The following is a 24,111-nucleotide window of genomic DNA, read 5'->3' on the forward strand; positions in this document are numbered from 1 at the left end:
TTGTTGAGTCTGTCCCCAAAGTGCTCATTAATTCTTTTGCTAACTATAATAATAACTTATAACCTAAACAAACATATCTAGCCTATGCATTTTCATTCATTCATTCATTCATTTAACAAGATCTATAGGTCCTTACCATGTGCAAAACAAAGGACATTGTTCATTTGAACAGAGAATAAAATAAAAAGATAATGAAAAATTTCAAAAAACTATTTATTTCTTTATCATTTTTCTCAGTGCACCCAAAACCTCTTTGTTTCTCAGGCTATAAATAAAGGGATTTAGCAGGGGGATTATAATTGTGTAGAACAGTGAATACATTTTATCCTGGTATTTTTGGGGGCCAGATCCAGGACGCACGTACATAATGAAAAGAGTGCCATAGAACAAAGAGACAGAGAGCAGGTGGGCACTGCACGTGGAGAAGGCTTTGTTTCTGCGCTTGTCAGACTTCTTCAGAATGGCAAGTAGGACACGAATATAAGAGACCATGATGGTCAAAAAAGTAATAGCTTGTATAAAAGCAGCAAATATGAAAACTACTAATGCATTGATAGATGGATCAGTGCAAGCAAGTGTATATAGAGGCAAGATTTCACAGTAGAAATGATCTATTACATTGAACTTACAGAAAGTTAGTCTAAATAATAAGCCTACATGAATTATAGGGTGCAGAAAACCAATTACATATGACAGAGCTATCAATGAAACACAGACTCTGTTGGACATTATTACTAGGTAAAGTAAAGGGTTACATATGGCAACATAACGGTCATAGGCCATCACTACCAGAAGAAAACATTCTGTGGTTGCACTGGAACCAAAAAAATAATATTGGGCCATGCACTCAAACAGGGATATCATTTGACCATTGTCTAAGATGTTGACAAGCATCCTAGGAGTCACAGAGGAGGAGGTACAAGCATCTGCAAAGGCTAAGCTGCCAAGGAAAAAATACATAGGGGTGTGAAGATGTGGGTCCTTCCAGATGAGAAAAATCAGTCCAACATTGCCCACCATGGTGATGACATAGATCAACAAGAAAGCCAGGAACAGAGGGACTTTCAGCTCTTGATTGTCTGTTAGTCCTTTCAGAACAAACTCGGTCACCAGACTTTGATTGGTCTCCATCACGACCACTCTGGGTGATCACTACAATGAGAAAGCATCAAAAGAAAAATGAAGCTATACATATTCATATTAAATATGATGTCACATTCCATATTCCTCTGTTTCTAAAGCATTTTTCTTTTAAATGCAGATCTGAACACATGAAGCATTTTATAAGTAGTTTTGAAATACAGGATTTTTTGAAAATATATAAATCTTTGAAAGGTGATAGGAGTCTGTAGTCACCAATCCACTTGGCTCAATGACTCATCGATCAGAAACAATATAAACTATGTAACTGATTATTTTACACATAGTTCAGAATTTTAAAAAATATATTTTATATTAACATCTTTTAAAGCAAGTCTGATTCAAGTTTAAGAGACTCTTCTCACTTTAACTGCAACTCTCATATCTTTTATGTGGAGAGAAAATGAACGGTACTATGTTAATGATTAGTATCATTCCTTCCTACAAAGTATCATCAGTCAGTCAAGTAATAAGACAATAAGCCAAAATTGTGTCTATAGTGTTTTCTTTCAAGAAAAACCATTGTGTTACTTCTTTACACAATCATCAAACACATTGAATTTCTAATAGATTTTTATACATTTCCTCAATAAAATCGTAGATGAATAGAACAATTAGTTACTTAGTTAATAAAGATGTATTTAGTATTTAATTAGAATACCGCCATTCTTACCTTATTCACACACAGAGAGCTCATAACTAGGATGACACAGCCATAATGCTAACATAATCTCCATTTAATAGGAAGAAACTTAAATACATGCAGACATTGGTCATTCTTTTGTTTTTTGTTTTTTGTTTTTTGAGGTACATTAAGGGCTTATCACGCATCATGTCAGCAATAACAACAACAAAACATTATCCAGTTAACTTGTAACATTTTCAAGATGCAGAATCCTGGTAAATTGTTATGATTCTCCTATTCCTACTCCCTTTGAGTGAGATTGCAAAAGTCACTATTGGAAGAAACATTTTAAAAGATGCCACCAGGGAAAGATGCAGCATTTTTAAAAATCTGATCTCAACATAGTAAAAATGATAAATTTTTTTCAATAGCAAATCAAAGAGAAAAGCTGCTAAGCAATGACTGACATGAAGAGGAGCTAAGCAGAAAATAAAACCAAGTGAACATGTATTCCTGACTGTTATAAGCCTGGGTAATAAATGAGAGGTTGGCCCCCTGGATACCATGAGGGGAACTAAGTCACCATTATCACATTTCTTTAAAGAAAAATTAAGCATAATTGTGGTATAAAAATATTTGTAATTCAAATTCCTCCCATGAGGATCTAAAACAAGAGCTACTTACTAAGAAATTATTGATATTAACATTCAATGATTCAAGAAAATACAAATGCTGGCTTCACAGCTTCTAGGTATTAACGACAACTTCATCCAAAGCCCATCATGCCAGCCCTTGTTTTTACTTCTATAGTCAAAAGTCACCAATTTTCTACAGATGTAGTTAGAGAATTCACCCCTAGAGATTGTGCCAATCAATTATTTAATTTCTTGAAGTATGTACTAATCCCTCAAAACATACAATATTGAAAATCAAAGAAGATGGAGCTAAGGAAAATGTACTTCCCGATACAATTGAGACATTTTAGATAGAAAATTACTCAGTGTTCTCCCACTGTTATATATTTGTTTAGAACATACTCTGTTGGAAAAAAATAGTTTCAAAAACTGCTGTTAGACAGAAAAAGACTAAGTTTGTGATTTTTATTGAACATAGAAATGACCTTCCAGAAAGATCATGAACAAATTGCTCATCTGTTTTTCCAATTCAAGCCTGTTTTCTGCTCTGTTTGAGAGATAAATTATCCAATGAGGAAAAAATGGAAACAAATTAAAGGTTTATATTCTCACCTAGTGTCCATTAGAAGATGTAATAATGCCATAAGCTAGAACAACTCTTAAGATGTGAGAACAATATACCTAAACCATGTTCTTTTTTAGAAATACCATTCAAAGGAAACAATATTTATTTGTTCCCAACTCCATTCTACTTGAGAAGCTAAAACTCCCTCAATACCACCAAATTATCCCCTATAGGATAAAGGCATCTACTGGGCATTTTAGATTAATCAACAGAACACTTCTAACAAACCCAGAGAAACTATTCTTTTTGCAACTTTCTTTTTCTTTTTTCTGAAAACAAGCACATTATAAGTAAATATAAGTAAAGGAAAAAATGTATTGCAATGAGATTTCTGCTGTTACTATCAGTCATATAAATTTGACTTTGAAGAGAGGAAGTGTAACTGAATTCACTGGAAAAAAAATATTTCTGATGAATCTATGTACTGTGTGTGAATACATGTATATTCATCTTCTGATATTATTCGATAATTCAACAGTATCTTGTTTTTTAAACCTACATTGTAAAAATTGCACTTCTACCAGTGATGTAGTAGTTTTTATAAATCAGTCCTATTAGAATAATTTTGATTGAACCATGATAGTGCCAATTGCCAACCATTTTGACATAAAAAAATAGGAGATTTTAAACAGCTCTAAAAATGGAGAAAAAATATTTGGACATTAAACAATGCATACATATATTGAAACAATAGAGTAGCCTGTAAATAAACATAATTTTCACATGTCTAGTACAGTTATTTTTTAAATTCTTCTTATAAATAGATTACATGCATTTAATAATACAATGCTGAAAAGACAACCAGCATGTTAATTCTTACAAAACCAAATAACTCAAATTCAAAAAAGAAATAAGTGAAGAGAAAAAGCTTGAACAGGCTCTTCATTATACAAAAACACTGATGCAAAATCAGACGAAAAGATGCTCGGTTCAACAGGCTCCATCTTTGATTTCTAAGTACAGATGCATGCTGCATTGTATCTTCACATTTGGATACAATAGTCCCAATATTACACTGTTACTATACAATCCCTTAAACTAAAAACCCATGAGATGTAGTGAAAAAAGTATTGAAAGGGACATTTATAACATCAGGTACTTATGAAAATCCAAATATCTCAAATGAATGACATGATAGCACATCTCAAGGACTTATTAAAAATTAACAGGAAGCAATAAATTATAAAAATCACAGCAAAGATAAATGGAATTGAAACTGAAAATTTGAATTTTTTTAGTTGAATTGAAATTACAAACTAATTGAAACAAAAATCTAAAGGGAAAGAGCCATTCTTTTATTTTTATTTTTAGTTTGAATCTTATAGTATAATTCTGTCAAGTCTGGGATTTCCCATCACCCCCAAATTCCGACCCCCCAAATGATTTTTCCCATATTGTTACAATAGTATAGTCCTTCATAAGAAGTTATAATCCCATCAGAACAGAAAGAGCTATTCTTTAAGAAGATGAACAAAATGAACTTTTAGCAAGACTAGCAAAAATAGCAAGATGCAAAAACCAAGTAAAATTAGAGATGAAAAAGATAACATCCTAAGAAACTAGTAAGTGACTCCTTCCTAAATGTATCCTTTGATATCAATGTATCCATTGATATCCTAAATGTATCCATTGATATCCTAAATGTATCCATTGATATCCTAAATGTATCCATTGATATCCTTTGATCATTATATGGTGTCCTTGTTCACCTCTTTCAATATTTTTCACATTGAAGTCTATATGATTTGATATAAGAACGGCTACACCAGTTCGTTTTACCTTTAAAAACAAAACTTTGGGAAAATCAGATTTTACAGGGAAGCAGGTGCAGAGAGATCTTCTGTTCTCTGGTTCATTTCCCACAGATGACCACAAAGCCAGAACTGAGCTGATCTGAAGCCAGGAGCCAGAAACTTCCTCTGGGTCTCCCATGCTGGTGCAGGGTCCCAACACTTTGGGCTATCATCTACTATTTTTCCCAGGTCACAAGCAGGGAACTGGATGAGAAATGGAGCAGCCAGGATTAGAACCAGCTCCCGTATGGGATCCGGGCATATCTTTTCCATCCTTTCATTTTCAACTTTGTTGAAATTTTTGTTGGTGAGATGGGTTTTGTTTTGGGATCCAGTCTGCTAATCTATGATGTTTAATGGATGAGTTTAAGCCATTTCCATTCAGGGTTAGTATCAATACGCAGTAATTTTGTTCTGTCATTTTAGCTATGTGTTGTTCATTGTTTGACTTAGTCTTATTTTGTTGTTTTATTGGAGAATTGTCCACATTTGCCTTTAGTTTTGGCAGGTGCTATTCCTTTTCTCTGTCAAGAGAACATCTTTTAGAATCATTTGTATGTCTTTCCTTTACTGCAGAAGAATTTTATTCCATTTTCAAAGACAAAGGAAAGGTTTGCTGGGTGCATCATTCTGGGCCAACATTTTTTTTTTCCTTTTAGAATCTGGGATATGTCACTCCATTCTCTTCTGGCCTGTGGAGTTTCCTCCGTGAGGTCAGCGGTGAGTCTGACTGCCATTCCTCTATGTGTCTGCTTTTTTTTTTCACATGAACCTTTAAGGATCTTTTCCTTGTGTTCAATCGAAGAGAGCTTGATTATCATGTGTCGTGGTAAAGACCACTCTTGGTGTTAGAGTCCGGGCCAAAGCCTCCCGGACGTCAGGGTGCGAGCTAGTCAACCCCTAGAGAACAACAAAGAGTCTCACCGGTAATGCAAACAGCAAACAAGAGCTTATTGTGCCAGCATGCTGGGACCAGACCACACTTGGGGCACACAGGCTAGCCAAGCCGGGTGGTCGGACCCCAAACAGCCCAAGACAGAAGCTTATATAGGTCCTTTTGGGCTTGGAAATACATCAAAAGTAACACCCTTAGACATGTTCATTTTTATGGCCTTCAGGCACAGGCAGCCTGTTCTGTTCCCGTACCCACTATCATCCCATTTTCACACCCTTATCTTCCTCCTGTTCCTGGGACCGGAGAAGAATTGTGCCCTTGCCCCCTGCACCTGGGTTCACAAAGTTGAGGACAGCAAAGAACAGATTTATCACTAAAGCGGAATCCTCCCAAAGTCCAGGCGCCACCTGGCCTAGCAAAGTAGCAGTTTTCTCTACACAAAGGAACCTCACACTGCCCAACAATAGCATTTTACCCACACTGTAACATTGGTCAACCCTTCTGGGAGTTCTGTGCACTGCCTGTATTTGTTTCCCAATTCTTCCACCATGTTAGGGAAGTTTTCCTTTATTATTTCATTGAATACATTTTTAAACCCAGTTTGTGTTTCTGTGCCTTCTAGAATATCCATAACTCTTACATTCGGCTCTTTAATAGTGTCCCTTAATGCTTGGATACTTTGAATACTTTTCTAAGCTAGACTCAGTTCCTCTTCCAGCTTTTTTTATTCTTTCCCCATTGTTAAAGAAAATGTCTTCCAATTCTGAGATTCTTTCTTCCTTGCTCATTCTGTTATTTACGCTTTCCACTGAATTTTTAACTTGCTCCATTGTGTCCTTCATTTCTAATAAATCTGCTTGATTTTATTTCACTGTTGCTATTTACTGTGTGACAAATTCCTTAAATGGCTCAAACTTCTGTATGTGCTTCTCATTGTTGTTAAGAAACTTCGTAAAAAGTTTTTAAAATTTTATCTCCCATTTCCTCAATGTCTTCCTCAGTTAACTCTCAGATTGACAAAGGCTTTAGGCCCTTTGTAGGAAGGCATCAGTAATATTTATTGTGCCTCTGTCCTTTCTCTTGTGCTTGTCCATAGCTAGTCCGGGTAACAGATTTATCTCCTTAGGGCTGGTTTGTGAGCTGTGTTGCCCACTGGTCTAACTGATTGTATTCAGTACCCTCTTCTTCATTTGAAGTCACTTGTGTCACTCCATCCAGCAGGTTTCAGTCCTGGGCTCTTGTGCTAGGTTTCCATTATGGTCTCCATAGCCCCAGCTCCTGAATCACCACTTTTCACCCCTTGTGATGCTGTGCTGTGGTCACACCATTGCCTGTACCTAAATCACTGGGTTTTCAGCAATGCTGGTTTTGTGAGAACCTACTTGCCAATAGATCTGAAGGCTACTCAGACCTATTTTTGGTGGAACCTGAAGGATATGAAGTTGGTACTATTTTCTCTATAATACCAGAGCAATGCACTGAGCCAGAAGTGAGTTTTTTCCTGGCTCAGTGCTTGTGCAGCTCACTGTTATTCCTCCGGCCCCACAGCTTTTTCCTCAGCACACAAAATGGCACCTGATGTGGCACTGCTGTTAGTCTGTGTCTGCTGGTCATTAGGCCTGAAGATTACCTGCAGCTATTTTGAGTGAAACCTGCAGACTACCTTTCGATGCTGTTTCCCTGTGGGACCAGTACAGTATGCTGAGCCAGAAATGAGTTCGTTCCTGGCTTAATGCATATGGAACTTATTGGTGTCCTTCCATCCCCACAGCTTTTTCCTCAGTACACAAAACGATGCCTTATGTGGCACTGGTGAGGCTTTGAGTTGTGAAATCCACCCTGTTTCTACACCACCTACTTAGGCTCTGTCACTCTGCTTCTGCACATGGTCAAATCATGCAAATCAGCAGGCTGGCCAGTTCTAGGCCTGGGTTCACCTCCTGAGCTCCCAGTGAACTCTCTTCCCTAGCTGTCTACTGATGAATCTCCAATTGCTGGTTGCTGACCACCACTGAGGTGTCTTGTCACTGGTCACTGTAATACCACTATCTCTTCTGTTTGCCTGTAATACTCTAGGGCAGTCATGACCAAAAGAACCTGTGTCTGGAAAAAAACAGAATTACATCAATGGAAGAGAGTAGGAACCCCAGAAATTCTTCCATGCATCTACAACCAATTGTTCTCTGGAGAAGGAATGGCCTCTTGGACAAATGGTGGTAGGAAAACTTGGTTTCTGTATGAAGATGTATCAAACAAGTCACACAAAAATCAACAATAAAAGAGTCAAGAATCTAAATCCATAGCGTGATGCTATCAACTTACTATGGGAAAACATCAGGGAAACCACACAGCACACTGACATAGAAAAAGAGTTCTTGGATAAGTCTCCAGAATCAGGGCAAATAAAGACAAAATTTGACAAATGGGATTACATTTAGCTATGAAGTTTCTAAACTTAAAAAAAATCAACAAAATAAAAATCAACAATATGAGAGGAAATTTTTTTTAAAAAAAGGGTTAATATCCAGAATTCATATAAAGTTCAAGAGAGTCAACATAACCAACCACACAATTAAGAAATGGGCAAAACATATTATCAGACAATTTTTAAAGGATGAAATTTAAGTAACAACTAACACATGAAAAGTGCTCAGAATTACTAGCCATCAGGAAAGCATAAATAAAAACCACTGTTAAATTTCACTTCATGCTCGTTACAATGGATTTCATCAAAACTAAAAATGCTGGCAAGCTATCTTCATCCACTGTTGATGAAAATGTAACTAGTGCAACCATTATGGAAGATAGTACAGAGATGCAAAACTCTGTCAAAAAATCTGTCATGTGACCCAGCCATTACTTCCATCGACTATGCAATTGGAATAAAATCAAAATACAAGAAAAGAGATATCTGTACCCCAGGTAATCATTGCAGCTCAATTCGCAATAGCTAAAATATGGAGCAAACTTAGATGTTCATCAACTGACAACTACATAAAAAACATGTTGTATATACAGATTATGAAGTACCACTTAGCCATAAAAATGACTGAAATCCTTTCTTCTGCAGCAAAATCAGTGCAGCAGGAATGCTTAGTGAAATGCCTGAAATTTATTGATGTTGCATAAATCAAGAAAATCTAAAACGTTTTCCTAACACCCTTTATTGAAATGATTTTCCTTTTACTATTGCATAGTCTTAGGACATTTTTCACAAATTATTGAATGAAAACATGGGGGATAATTTATGGGCTGCCTGATCTTTTCCATTGGCCTAACTGGTTTTTAGTGCCTGAATTATACTTCATGAAAAGTGATAACTACTGAGAGAAGAGAGAGAGAGACTGCTCTGTCATTCTCTAAATCTTCTGGACTTAATATGTTGCCAGTTTTTACAGAAAAAAAAAATGCCAGTACTAATTAGAACTTGTGTCCTGATGTGTCCTGGTCTCTCTTACATGAAATGGGGCCTGACTAACTTCTGTGTTACTCCACCTCTCTCTGTTTTCTTAGGAGTCGTTAACCCTTAAGGTTTCCAATTTATTCTGCGTGTATGTGTCCCAGCCCAGCTTTTGTTCTGCAGTTACCCCATCTCTTTAGGAAGTGGCTCTCCCGGTGGCTTTCAATCAATGCAAAAAGTTTTAGATCATGGTCATGCACTGTGTTGAGGCAGATGCTCTTCAAAGTTGATCTTCCAGGGTCCCTTCCCAGCACACTCTGCAGGAAATTTACTTTGAGCTAGTCAGGTAAGGTAGAAACAGAATTTACTTCTTTGTTGCACTATAAATTGAAATCAAGACTAAATTGAAAAAAAAAAAACTCTAATTTCAAAGTATGTGATTTAATAAATCAACTTAGAAATTATTACCCAGAGGCTTCCATCACACGGTTCCTAGAACCTGGGATTTGGTTACTTCACTAGGCAAAAGAGGAATTAAGTTTCTAGAGAGAATTAGATTTCTTCTTTTTTAAGACTGATTTTTATTGGAGAGGCAGATGTACAGAGAAGAGAGACAGAGAGAAAGATTTTCTGTCCACTGGTTCACTCCCCATGTGGCCACAATGGCCAGAGCTGAAGCAATCCAAAGCCAGGAACTAGGAGTTTCTTCCAGGTCTCCCACATGGGTGCAGGGTCCCAAGGCTTTGGGCCATCCTTGACTGCTTTCCCAGGCCACAAGCAGGGAGCTGGATGGGAAGTGGAGGAATCAGGATATGAACCAGCATCCATATGGCATCCCAACACATACAAGGTGATAACTTTAGCCCCTAGGTTACCACATTGGGACCAAGAATTAAGTTTTTAATCAGTTTACCTAGAAAGGGAAGATGATTCTGGATTATGTGGATAGGTCCAGTACCAGCATGGGGACTTGGGTATGACAGCAAGGCTGAGAATCATAGTGAAAAAAAAAAATGGTTAAACTGCATTACCCTCTGGCAAGTGTAAGACCCAGTACTGGGGGCAGGCCTGAGAGTAGGTCTGGTAGGGAAACTTTGTCCTCTCCGCTACTGGGATTGAGCATGAGAGCCAGCGCTGGGGGTGGGCCTGGCTGGTTAAGGCGGCAGCACTCATCAGCATATGTGTGGGCTTGGTCTGAGGGCAAGACAAGCTGAAGTAAGCTGCAACACCCATGGGTGTGTGTGATAGCCAAATGAGATAGGGATAGACCAGACTAGGCCACGTTACCTGCCAACACACACAAAACCCGAGGCTGAAGTTAGTCTGGTGAGGTTACTGGGAGTTGCCCCACCTAGGCCATAATGCCTGCTTGTGTGTGAAGATCAGGCCTCTGGCAGGCTGGGTTGGGCCAGGCTGTAGCACCCATCAGTTTGTGTGAAATATGGGGCTGGGGCAGAATTGACCAGGCAGCTGCATTCACCATATTTGTTGACTAGCACAGGTGACAGAGCAGACTTGACCCTTCCCTATCTGGTGCACACAAGAAAATCCTGAGGTCACCTCAGGTGAGGTTTTTGGGGGAGCTCCCCAGCTAGATGATTAGACTCAAACACTGGCCATAGGGCAAATCACAGAATATGCGATCTGTCCTTGGACCTCTTTGATTGCTGATACCTGTGCAGTGGTCAGCCTGCCCAGATGCACAAGGAGGACATGACAGGGAACTGATCTAGGCCATCAGAGAACGTCAAATGCCTCATCAAGGATGGAAAGCAGAACAGGTCAGACCACTCTCTTGGCCAAGCTTTGCAACATGTTCCTGGGCCTGCGAATGCACAGAAGTGGACTTGATCAGCCAGTGGATCCTGGAAAGATTTTCTCAACCCTAGTGCAATGAAGCCAACAACATCTCACAATTATCAAAAAACACTCTAGTAACACCCTCAGAATGCTCTTCCCCACATTGGGGTCTCTAAGACATCGTCAAATGATCGTTCCCCATCCCTGGGTACTGATGTAGTTCAATAGCATAGAGTGGCCCACTCCTCTTCCCTCCCTGTGGACACAGGAGAAAAAATAAAACATTTGTCCCACGCACCTTCCTCCATAACTCAACCTTCCCCACCCTAATCAGAGACCCACATGGGCATGCATCCTTCTTAACTATATAAACAATGTTAAAAATAAAGACAAGAGAGAGAGAAGGGAAGGGGAAGGAAGGGGAGGGGAAGGGAGGGAGGGGAGGGGAAAGGAGGGAAGGAAATGGGGAGGGGAGGAAAGGGGAGGGGAGGGGAGGGAAGAGGAGGGGAGGGAAGGGAAGGGGAGGGGAGGGAAGGGACGAGGAGGGAAGGGGAGAGAACGGTGACTACAAAAAACAAGCACATAGAAGAAGGACAGTGATGACTTTGAAAAGGGGGGAAAGCAGCCTGAGGAACCTGGAAGTGAAGGGAAAACAGATTCCCACAGAGCCTCCAGGCAGCCGTGCAAGCTGGGTCACATCTTTATTTCATCCAAGTAAGATCTATATCATACTCCAGGCCCACAGTGGTACAAAACACATTTGTATGGTTGAAGCCACTAAGTATATAGTGATTTCTTACAAAACACATTTTCTTGTACTGTGATGATTTGCCTTTTCTTTTTCCAGATGTTATCCCCTGCATGTGAAGAAATTAAAGTTCAGCTGTCTGATTCTGTCCAACCATTGTTATCTCCTGTCTTTTCCTCATCCTGGTCCATCACAGAAACAGTGGCCTCGTTCCACTGGTAACACATCATTATCGAACCCTGCTTCTAAAACATCAAGTGGCAGCTGTGTGGTCCCCCAGTCACAGACAGACCAAGATCGTAGTCTCCCAAACCCAGTAATAGACAGACAAAATTCATTTAGAAGGCATACTCTCAGCTATTCTACTCCAACAAGCAAGTAGCAGCTTTTTGCCATCTGAGGAAGAATGGGAAAAAAACTGAACCAGGAAATTAAAATTATATTTTTTCAGTATTTACAAAACTATAGTCCCTGTGTACTACAGAACCAATTGCCTATGGCAGTTTACTTTCTAGAACACTGTGATGGTGAGCATCCTGTTTTATCTGAGTCTGGCTGAGGGAAAGTATATACAAAGCAATACTCCTCATGTCACACCGCTAGTTAGTACACTATTATTGAAGCAATATAATGACACTCTATATATTGACAGATAGCAATTGTATTGTGCCAAAACCAGTAAGACTATAAGGCTCATTTAAAATACATATAAAATTTTTCCTGCTGGACTTGATGAAAGAGAAATGCAAAGTGAGACCCCACAGAGATTTCAGAGCAGCCTCTTTGAACAGAACTCCCAGAGCACAAGACACAACTGAGATATAATGAGAATGATTTGGCTTCCGAGAAAACCGAAGCACCAAAACACCTGGATTCAATCTTGCACTATTTCTTACCTTGTGATTTGGGTTATAATACTCAACATTTGGTAATAGCAAAGGAATAGGAAAGAAAGAAAGAAAGAAAGAAAGAAAGAAAGAAAGAAAGAAAGAAAGAAAGAAAGAAAGAAAGAAAGAAAGAAAGAAAGAAAGAAAGAAAGAAAGAGAGAAAGGAAGGAAGGAAGGAAGGAAGGAAGAAATGAAGGAGAAAAGAAAGAAAGAAAGAAAGAGAGAAAGGAAGGAAGGAAGGAAGAAATGAAGGAGAAAAGAAAGAAAGAAAGAAAGAGAGAAAGGAAGGAAGGAAGGAAGAAATGAAGGAGAAAAGAAAGAAAGAAAGAAAGAAAGAAAGAAAGAAAGAAAGAAAGAAAGAAAGCAAGAAAGAAAAGAAAGAAAGCAAGCAAAGCAAAGCTAAGGGTGAGACATGTGTGGCTTATAAGCAGAAATCCTTACTTTTGCATGCAAGGCTTATATACTATAACTCAGGACGTCACAGAGCACAAACCAGCAAAAGGATGGGACAAAACATACCTCAAAAGCAAGAATTAATTTAACTCACTTAATTGCCAGTCGAATAAGAATGCTTGTTATTCTAGCCACGTGTCAGTTCTAGAAAAAAGTCAAACTGTATCCAATTGGCATATATGTGGCAGAAAAAGGATGCTGAACAAAAAAATTTGCCTTAAAAAATACAGAACTGCCATGGTTGTGCTCCAGAGGCATGTCCATACCATATGGTTCAATTAAATCAACAGTTGCCAATGTGAACAAAAATGCAAGTTACTTTGTAATATTATTTTTTTTTTCACTTAATTGAAAGGCACAGAGAGAATCCCATAGGGGAAACAAAAAAAAATTCCTATCACCCACAATAGCAGGACATGCACTGAGCCAGACCAAAGCCAAGAGCTGGGCGCTCCCATCAGCTCACTGACACAAGTGGAAGGAACTTAAATACTGGAATCATCATTGTCAGTTTTCACACAAGAAGAATTGAGAATTATTCCCAAAAGTCTAATACCAAAGATAACACTCTCATTCAAGGCTCTCAATCATCACCTCTACCGTTCTCTATCTCCTGCTCATTCCTCCTCCTTTGATGAGGTCAGCCAATTTCTATTCCTTTGGTAGTGAGCCAAAGAAAAAGCTTGCATAGCTCATCTCTGTCTCCAGTATTAACCTTGAGCTATGCAGCTATCACTTGGCCTACAAAGAGGAAACATAAAGAAAGCTGCATAGCTCGTTTACCTTGGAGCAAGCACAACCTAACAAAAACAAGCATAAATGACAAGACACCAGAAATGTCTCAAAGTGCTTGCGGGATGTCAAGGAAGCTGGAAATTGTACAGGCACAGGATGCAGATCCGGGAGGAACTGTGCAGGTCCTTTAGAACGCCCTGCCCCTCTTTACTCTGCCATTGCCAGTATCCGTAGGGATTGGTTCTGGATGCCCAAGACACAAAACTCTTGTTGCTCTTCTACCATTCTATATTCTGTAATAAATGCAGAAGAAAAAATTAAAATTCTTGGAGTTTAAAATGTTTCCTAAGAAATCATGCAGCAATTTCTACCCCAAGTACAAAACTGCAGTCTATTTGTACTTGTCTACTGTCCTCCAAATCATTATTCAAATCAGGTACTTTATTTCTATAGAAAACTTGTTTTTCCAGAGTGTTCCTCTCTATCTCTCAGTATTGCCAACATGGAATGCTCTTCTTCGGTCCAGATGAGAGATGAAATCTTTAAAATAAGCTCAGTGAAGCCAATAGATATTCGTCAACTATCATCTGAGATTAATGGTCTCATCTCTCCATAACTGGATTTGATATTAGGTATTCCCTATTAACCTTGTGCTATATAGCTAATCCTTTGTTGACAAGTGGAAATTGGTGGGCATTCTGTAAGCAGTTTTTTTCTTTTATAAAAGGAGCCACAATTTAAACAACGCCATGAGTGCTCTGAATCTGCATCCTCTGCTTCCATCTAGTGGTCACGTTGCATGGTTACACAGGGATAGACTATCGCCTGCTTTTCTCCAAAGCAGAGCCTCATTCTGTATCTAACGAATAATTTGAAAAGGAAATGAAAAAGGGAGGTGGAAAGGAAAGATATCGTGCTGAAGTCCAATAATTCAGGGATGTGGAAGAGAAAATGATTTCTGTATTCAAGCAATGGTTTTCTGTAGAAAAAGCAAAATATCCCCTAATGGCTGTTCTTGACATGGTCGGTATTGTTATATTTCCAATTTACTAAAGCAAAATAGAAAACCTAAGTGAATTATTGATCACTAACACAATCAGTCATCCATGTCCTCAGATTTCAGATTCCGATCTAATGAGCTGTGTATTAAAAGCAGTAGGGGTTCAGGAGCCTTTTCTGGTGGTTAAGACCCAAATTAAGGTATTTGTGTCCAAAATCAAAGTCTCTGAGTTCCCGGTCTCAACTCCCTTCCAGATTCCAGCCTGCTAATGTACACCCTCAGCGATAGCAGGTAATTGCCCAACTAATTGGAGTCCCTGCGTGCCTGTGGACACCTGGATTGATTTCTGCTTTCGGGCTCCCAGCTATCACGAGCAACTGGAAAGCAAATCAGAAGATGGGGCTTCTTAAACAAACAAATATTTTAAATTTTGTTTTCAAAAGTAAAAATATGGACCTGGCACAGTGGCCTAGGAGCTAAAGTCCTCGTCTGGCACACAACAAGGTGCCACACAATATGGGTGCCAGTTCTGATCCCAGAGGCCCAGGTTTCTATTCAGCTCCCTCTTTGTGGCTTGGGAAAGCAGTGCAAAACAACCCAAAGCCTTGGGACCCTGCATCCATGTGGGAGACCTGGAACAAGTTCCTGACTCCTGCCTTCAGACTGGCGCAGCTCCAGCAGTTGCGGCCACTTGGGGAGTGAATCATCCAAAGGAAGTCATTCCTATCTCTCCTCCTGTCTAAATATCAGACTTTCCAACAAAGATAAAATAATTCTTTTTTTAAAGGTGAAAATATTAGGGACATTTTCTTGCATTATACCTTAAGTAATGCAGTATAATAATTTGTGTAAAACATTTAAATTGCATTAGGAATTACAAACAATCTGTAATGTAAACAAGAGGAATGTGTGTGCTACAGAGAACTATGTAGATTATAGTCAAGTACTGCACCATTGTATATGAGGTCATGGAGCAACAGGAGTTTTGTGTCTTGGGCATCCAGAACCAATCCCTACGGATACTGGCAATGGCAGAGTAAAGAGGGGCAGGGCGTTCTAAAGGACCTGCACAGTTCCTCCCGGATCTGCATCCTGTGCCTGTACAATTTCCAGCTTCCTTGACATCCCGCAAACACTTTGAGACATTTCTGGTGTCTTGTCATTTATGCTTGTTTTTGTTAGGTTGTACTTGATCCAAGGTAAACGAGCTATGCAGCTTTCTTTTTGTTTCCTCTTTGTAGGCCAAGTGATAGCTGCATAGCTCAAGGTCAATACTGGAGACAGAGATGAGCTATGCAAGCTTTTTCTTTGGCTCACTACCAAAGGAATAGAAATTGGCTGACCTCATCAAAGGATGAGGAATGAACAGGAGGCAGTTTATGCAAGGCAGAGCTTAGAGTATTACAAAATTCTCCAGTGACCCTGTGAGTCATTTTGTTTCCTGGTGGTTATCACTTTCTAATTTTGACAGATGTTGTTTTCCCCTTGTTTTCTTAAGAAGCTTACTGGGCTTGCAAAGGAAAACACCAAAGGGATCAGGCTAAGGAGCCAAACGGCCTCAACAGAGACAGATGTCCTGTTTAACTGAACTGCAAATATAAGATCCAACTCTTTCCAGCCTAACTCAGTGCCTTTTCTTGAAAATTCTATCCTTATTTCATCTTTCATGTTGATATTTATAGGAGTAGTCAAGTGTGTCAGTAGATGTGGTGCATTTGTAAAGGATCCATGGTTACTGACAAGGATCAGAGACCAGATCAGACAGCTTCTTGCTATTGATACATCTGTACCTAGCTCGAGGAGGTACCCAGGGCATCCCAAGGTGATTTAAGCGACACTGCAGAGGCACCGAGTTCCATAAGGTGTTGTCTTCTATTTTAATGCTCTGGGTCAAAGTATTGCTTGAAGAAGTCCTCTCTTAATGCATTGCTTAGCTTTTATTAGCTGTCAGTACTTCACTATGAACTTAAGAGTTAAGCATTAATAGTATGAAGGTAACAAGATACAAAATTTTTATAAGAAAGATAAAGCAAGGACTTATTTATAAATTGGAATTTCCCAAACTGGATGCTGTGAAAGAGCACCTCCTTTTAGGAGTATTTGTAAGTATTGTGGTTCTTTTTGAAAGGAGGGGAACTAAGGTCAAATACATTTGAGAAACACAAACTTAATTAGAATGAATCAGGCTTTAACTTCTTAATGGTCATTCATCATTTAACAAATATTTATTAGAAAATTGACTAAATGCCAAAAAATGGTTGTAAGTTATTGGGATTCCTCAGGGAATTAATCTCAAAAAGACCAGTTCCTTGTGGGCTAGAAATATTCAGATCATTAACAACAAACAACATTAATTGTACAACATGTTAACTGGGTGTAGGGTGAATTAGTAATATGGATATTGGAGCACAGAGAGCCTATTGCATTTTTAAAGAGTCATCATCAGGATATTTAATTTAATAAATATTTGGCCAAAGACATAAAATGTTTAAGTTCATTATATGAATGTCTGAATGTGTTTGGTTATCAAGCAAGTTGTAACCAGTACAAAGGTTCTGTGGCGGAAGCATGATTGATTTGTTGGAAAAATGGCAAAGAATGGGGTGTGCCTGCAAAAGAATGAGCTGATGAGGCCTGGGGATGGAGGAGATGGAAAGATGAAAAGCAAAGAAGGCAAATCTTGTGGTATCTTCTCAGTTGTTGTAAATGCTTAGATTGAAATGAGCAGCCATTACGCAGTGTTGAAGAGGCAAGGCTCTAGATCTGACATTTGTAAAGCACTGAGGGTTGCTACAGTGAGAATCGCTGAAATAAGGCAGGGGAGAAGCATGGAGACTAGTTAGAGAACCACTGAAAGCAAGAGGTGATGATGATTAACAACTTAGGGTACTGGCGGGACCATCAGTGGGCAGCACTCGGCTCCTAACTTCATGTTTAAAATGGATTGGGTAAGACATGAAAGAAAGAAATGGATTAATCAAGATAGGACAATAGTTCTATTGATTGAAATAAAGAACGTGGTAAGTGGATTAGAGGGGAAATACCACAGTTTACTTATGGACGTATTATTGTTTGTACTAAGCAGGTCATTGAATGAGAGTTGAAATTTTGGGAAAAAACTGGACTGATGACACATATTTGGAAAAATTTGGTTTTGAATTTATGATTAGTGTTTTTTCAAAGTTACTTGAAGTTTCATTTTAACTGTATATAACAATGGTGTATAATAATTCTATCAAACTGATTGACATATTCACATTCTTCATTTATAGAGAGAACAAATTTATTCTGTAAGCAGTGTTAGTCAAATGCATATGTCAATATGCGTTACGTTATGCCCAATGTCCATCTCTAAAGTGCATGTTTAAAGAAGATATGGTTTCCTTCTACTGGCTGGAAAATGGAACCCGACCCAAGTCGAACACATGAATGCAATGAGGCGGTAACACAGGATGTGAGGCCTTGAGGACAGAGGTCACTCTACCATCCATGAGTTTCCTTCACAATGCTGGAAGGGAGAACGATGCGCTTAGAAGAAACATGTTTTGCTTCAATCTTAATAAACAGGTTAGAGTACCACACGCTTGAGGACAATCCAGTTGAAGAAACTGAACCTCACTGGAGTATCTGTTCTTGACACTTTGCATGCATGGAGGGAATATCTCCAGGGAATACTTCAGTGTCTGACCATAGGTAAACATGCCAACTTGTGTTTTACACATTGCCTCGAACTACATTCTTTTTTAAATTTATCAGGTTGATTATTACATTAAACCTTAAATTACAACACTTTTGTTATCAACAGGATAAACATTCATCTCAAAATATGATTTTTACCTGACAGAAATGATCACTTAATGTTTTGTTGGCGCTAGAGCAGTCTGTAAGCGTTTCGGAGGAAAGAAAATGGCTCTGGATTAAAAGCAGCACCAAAATAAGCGAAAAGGGATCCACGTGCGTAATTAAGATTAAATGAATCATCTTTTTTTCTCACTAAGCATATTCATTTGCAAAGTCATTAAGTATATTCAGATGATATTGCATTGGGTTAAGAGGATTAAGGCACAGCCCCACTTCTTTGTCTGCCGAGGATTGCCACAGAGCATTTGAGGAGTAGGAGATCAAGTGCTCCACTAAGAACCTTCCCTGCAAAGAGGAACTGAAGACTGGAAACGGAAAATGAAACAAATCTGCTCTGGCTTCCTTAAACTGCTAACCATCCAGACACTTTCCTGCGGCTGGTGGGAATCGATTTCAGCTACTTCAACAAGTCAGCATTGAAGAGAGGTCTTTCTTTTATTCCTTAGTATTTTTTGCCTGGCACCTCCCTTTTGGGAGACACGTGGAGAAGAAATCTTAGAAACAGCACTGGTTGCATCCACCCACATTCGAGTCTTTTGGAAGAGATGCTCCTGGATTTCCAGCTGGTCCTTTTCACCTGCATCTGGATAACAGTGATGCCAAAAGCTTGTACTGCTTCTGACACCAGGAAGCCCCAGCCGCAGTGCTCTTCTTCCAGAAAGCTCAGCCGGTAAGGAACTGCTGTGGAGCCCACGCTGTGATGGTCCAGTGGTGCTCACCATCTGCCTCAGACACACTAGAAACTCAGCAGCGTGTTCAACAGTAGCTTATGTTGTGGTCCTGTCTTTAGAGACAGCATTCACTCATCACAGTAAATCCCCAGCAGTTGATTTCTGGGAGGAAAAGCCTCTTGTATCCCTGCTGGCTCATTTTCATTAAAAAAAAAAAAAAAAAAAAGTTGAAGATTTCATAGGGATCAACCTTCAGGGAATATATTTCTTCAATGGTTAATACATTTATTACTAATAATAACTCCTTCTGAATGCCTGTTGAAGACATTTTTTAAGTAGAATGCAGTCAAAGCACCAGCAGTCTTTACTGTCAGGTTTTGTAGGGTAAAATTTGCTCATGTATTCATGAGATGGAGAAGCAGGAGAGCTATTTATTGTCTTTGAAGAATAATTTCCACTCATTTGAAATACTGTTTTGACTGTCAACATATCACCATTTGTACTTCCCCACTGAAAACCAGAAACATGTATGTACATACTACTAAGGGAGAGAATTATGGCAATCGCACCCCTAGTTGCCTGGGACTTCACAAGTCTCAATACTTAAGGTTCCTAGGATCCCTTTAGGCTCAGAGGAACCAGAGAGATGGGCCATCCTGCCGCCATCTACCTCGAATAACCACAGAATGTTTTGAGAAAGCTTTCTATCTTCACCAAGTACCAGAAGCAGAAATTAGGGGATGAAAATGAGAAGCATCATCAAGTCAACCCTGGCAGTCAATTGGATGACAGATGTGTAGCCAGATTGCCTTCACATCTTGAATATTTATTAAGCATTCACCACGAGATCAGAGAAAAGGACATGAAATTTTAATAACTACCTTCAGAGGACTTAGGTTTAATGACCCAAAACAAAGGGGTTTGAGTGGGAGTAGCAGATCACTGATTCCTGGTCTCAATTTAAAATCAAGGTCTACTGCCCACACTTCCCTCCCACGCTTCCATTTGCAGACCCCAGAGCTGACAAGGTGTGAAGTCTTGTTCAGTTTAGTATTTCAGTTTTGTGAGTCTTCTCCAAGGCCAGTCATGGAAATATCTGGGAAATGTGTACACTAGACTGTCTATTATTTTCAGCTTTTTTTTTTTTTTACCTCCATGTACTGTATTTGTCTCATTATAAAGTGGATAGAGGTTGCTGAAAAGAGCATCTTGAATGCAGAGTTGGAGATTTGTACAGGCTGCTTTGTGAATGTTTAGATGAATGGAAGAAAGATTCCTATAGAAGTTAATCAATCCATCACTTCAATGACTGCTACCAGAGTTGCTACAGAAAAATCTCCCATTTGTGCTTTTCTGATGTCATTTAAGGTACAAAAGCATTGGTTCTTTGTGATAGGGCAGGAATTTTTAGTTTTCAGTTAAACGCTGTTTTTTTAGATCTTATTTAAAGAAAGAGCAAAAATTTTAGGGACTACACAACTCAAATTTCCCCAAGAGGGAGCCACGGGGTTTCTGCTACATGAGACCAATTGTGCTTGCTTTCACTTTTCTAAGCGAAGCGCCACTTAGAGACACATGCAAGAATATGATTTATTAAAATTTAGATCTACTTGTTTTTGTTTTTCAAAGAAAAAATCTCTGGGGCCCTGAGGATTGAATAAACTTTCACACTGGTTCAGAAATACCCACTCAGATGGACACCCAGGCATATTCCCAGAAAGAATATGGTCATCCAGCCAGCCAATTTCTGCCGTCACTCAGTACTCTTAATGCCCATTTTAAAGCAATGGATAAAAGTCAGAAATGGTTGCACAGGGCTGATTCCAGTGTTAGGAATTCACAATTCTTCATGTCCAATACCTGCCATACAGACAGCTCAATTATGAACAACTGAATACTGAATCAATTGGCAAGTAGTCTACTCTATAATACATGATAACTAATAGAATGAACATGAAAGGAACACACAGTCCTTATTCGAATTTATGAATTGGATTAATATTAAAATTATTCTCACTTGAATTCTTTTGAGTCAGATTTCACAGAATCAGGCCCTTAAATACATTGCTATTATTTATTTTCATCTGTAATATAAACTAACATTTTATCCAAAGATTCCCTTTTTTAAACCAAATTTTTGAAAACAATTTAAAATAAGCTATGGCAGATGAAAATGTTCCTCTTTGTCTAGGGAAAAAATTTCTCCCCCTGGGAAGCAAACAGCAGCAGCAGCCGGAGGACACTGTGGGAATGATGCCCTGGGCTGGCCCAAGCGATGCTCAACAGAGCAGCAGTTAACTCAAACAGGCTTGCAAGAGCAATGATTAAAGTTTCAGGGCATTTATAGGTCATTAAAAACAAATGTGATTACAAGCTAAATTATATAATCTACAATTAAATTGTCTCAAAACAAAGCCATACATGCTTAGTATAATCCACTGTTCCTGAGGTTGTTGGGTCGCTTGTAGCCAAATGGTAGGAATGCAGTAATAACTGCCATGCATCACCCTGTCCTGTGGCTGCTTATCTCCCTGCCATGCACATCAGCTGAATGGTAGGAACGTGGTAATACCCTGCCATGTACCACCCTGTCCTGTGGCTGCTTCCTTCCCTGCCATGCACATCAGTCGCTTGAAATTGGCCATGCAGGGCACGTTTACATCATGGGGACACATAGCTACTCTCAGTCAGGGCCTTTATTTTCCCTGAACAGCCACTTACACACTTAGCAGCACATCCTTGAGTGTAACAGAAAAGGCAAAGAGGATCCCTGGGATGGCAAACACAGTGCTGCTGAGAGGGAAGTGGGAGACAGCAGCTGCCACTGCAGGGTTGCATGCCCCGCTAGGGGAAATGAACAGACAGGCCCAGGCCTCTCTTAGTGTGGGAGCACCTGAGCCCCGTGTTGCCAGATTTTCTGAAGAAACAAGTAAATCAGCTTTGCATGTTAAATCTCCCCAAAGCCTGCAGTCCTCTTCCTGGAGTCTGGTTAAGTTCCTTGTGAAGAAACTGAGGCCTCACCACTGAGCTAAGACCCAAGTGAGCTGCAGAAGTGCCGATCCGCAGAATGGAATGTTCTGGCTGGCTCTTCCATGGACAGGTCCACCTGCACATCTATCTTTCGTTGGACACTGGGTGATTAAAGTCAGTGAGCTATTCGTAGAGGTCAAAAGTTCAGGACCTGTTCAGCCAAAGTCAGAAAACACACCCTACAGTGCATCACATCCTCTCCAAAATGTCTCAAAGGCACTGGGCTCCCTGGAAGTTATCACTGGATCCAGAATTAGGAAAGTTTTCTCATAGATCAAAAATTGAGCCAACTGATTCTCCCACTGCTTTATTCTTTGGCCTCGTATCTGTATTATCTAATAGAATATTTTGCCCTGCTTTGTATTTCTCTGGGAAAAACATAAAGTCTATGAAATATTTTAAAATTTTTTTGCCCTACATTTTTTGCAACTGCAAGCTAAGCTATGTGTGCACTAACTCATAATAGAGCTGAAATGGAAGAATATGCTTCTAGAATGAGAAGGAGAGTTCAGTGGTAAGGGCTGAGAGCTATGGCTGGCTCCTTATTTGGGAAAGATGCCAGATGGCAAGTCCAATGTGGCCTAGACAGTTATAGAGCATTCGTTACAGAAATAACACAGTGGCAGTAACGGAGTTTCTTACATGGAAAGAAATACCAAAAATCTCCAGTTCTGAGTTCACTTCTACTAGTTATTCAGACACCTCCCTGATTCTCTCATACTCAAACATGAAGATTAGAAACTATTTTGTGTTTTCTGAATTTTAGCATTTTCCACATTTCCTAATAGATTTTATAGTGGCATTTTAATCATATCAGAGTATCAATATGAAGCAAAGAAAAAGAAGTACTTCATCTTGAGCATTTGTTTCTAACTTTGCATTTCCAAATGCTAGCAAACAATATTCTTATACATTTTTTATTTAGCAATAAAAAATCATAATGTCCCCAGAATTGGATTAGTCAAAGCACATAAAGCGAATCTCACAGCCCCTGAGATTCCTAATTTCTAAAGGCGTTTATTTATTTATTTAAAAGTTATTCTCCTGCCTGCAAAGTATACACGTCCCCATTTCATCGCATCCCTATCAGTTTGGGGTCCTAGCATTATGTTTTGTCTTTCGCTCATTTATTAAGTATAAAGGGATTGTTATGGTTTAAATTGTCATCTCACTGTTAACCATCTCAATTGAACATGTTTGTGTATGCGTGCCAGTTCTGGCCTCCCTTGTGTTAACAGTCTATTCATGTCAGGTCTAGCTTTTTCCAACTTCTGGTTCTAGTTGACTGGTCAAATATTTGACCTCCAAGACCTCAGCAAAGTGATTTTGATAAAACAACTGAGTGTGATATAGTAAAAATGAGATCCTTTTTCATTCTACTTGTGAAACTCTTATACCTTAAGATTGATTCCGTGCACTTTCTTTACCTCAAGCAACACTAGTTTAATCCCTTGCCTAACATGTCCTTCTCGGAGACTCTCTCCGTCTCCCCAAGACCACACGAGTCCAGCCTTTGCTTCCCTCGGCTCCATCTTTCCTAGTCACAGAGCCGGAGTTCTGGCACCAAGAACAGCGAGGAGACAGGAGTCTGTTTCCTTTGTGTGACCCCAGTGAGGAAAAGGGTCCCAATTCAAACAGGAAACCCAGAACTACGGTCAAAACTTGCACCTGCTGTTTCTCAAGGTTGCCAACGCTGAGATTTCTGATGTCCAGTCGTTCCATGGATTGAGATTTCTTTGCTTGGTACTGTGAGGACTCAGACATGGGAAGGATCCTGTGTGTTCAGACAGAAACTATCCAAAAGCTTCTCTTA

The 24,111-nt window shown here is 39.3% G+C and overlaps 2 protein-coding genes across 2 annotated transcripts in view; one reads left to right on the forward strand and one right to left on the reverse strand.

Moving 5' to 3' along the window:
* Positions 1–213: 213 nt before the first annotated feature.
* LOC121156861 (olfactory receptor 5AC2) lies at positions 214–1,134 on the reverse strand. Its single transcript, XM_040980845.1, has one exon. The coding sequence runs from the start codon at positions 1,129–1,131 to the stop codon at positions 214–216; it is 918 nt and encodes a 305-aa protein (XP_040836779.1). The 5' UTR covers positions 1,132–1,134.
* Positions 1,135–19,142: 18,008 nt separating this feature from the next.
* The window catches only part of GABRR3 (gamma-aminobutyric acid type A receptor subunit rho3), a 45,915-nt gene continuing 40,946 nt past the window's right edge, over positions 19,143–24,111 (forward strand). The window contains exon 1 of the mRNA XM_040980846.1: positions 19,143–19,267. Within this exon, the coding sequence (XP_040836780.1) occupies positions 19,143–19,267 (125 nt within the window). The remainder of the gene's footprint in view (positions 19,268–24,111) is intronic.

The sequence above is a fragment of the Ochotona curzoniae genome, unplaced genomic scaffold (genome assembly GCF_017591425.1).
Source record: "Ochotona curzoniae isolate NIBS_2020 unplaced genomic scaffold, NIBS_Ocur_1.0 contig_3498, whole genome shotgun sequence".
Classification (NCBI taxonomy): Eukaryota; Metazoa; Chordata; class Mammalia; order Lagomorpha; family Ochotonidae; genus Ochotona; species Ochotona curzoniae.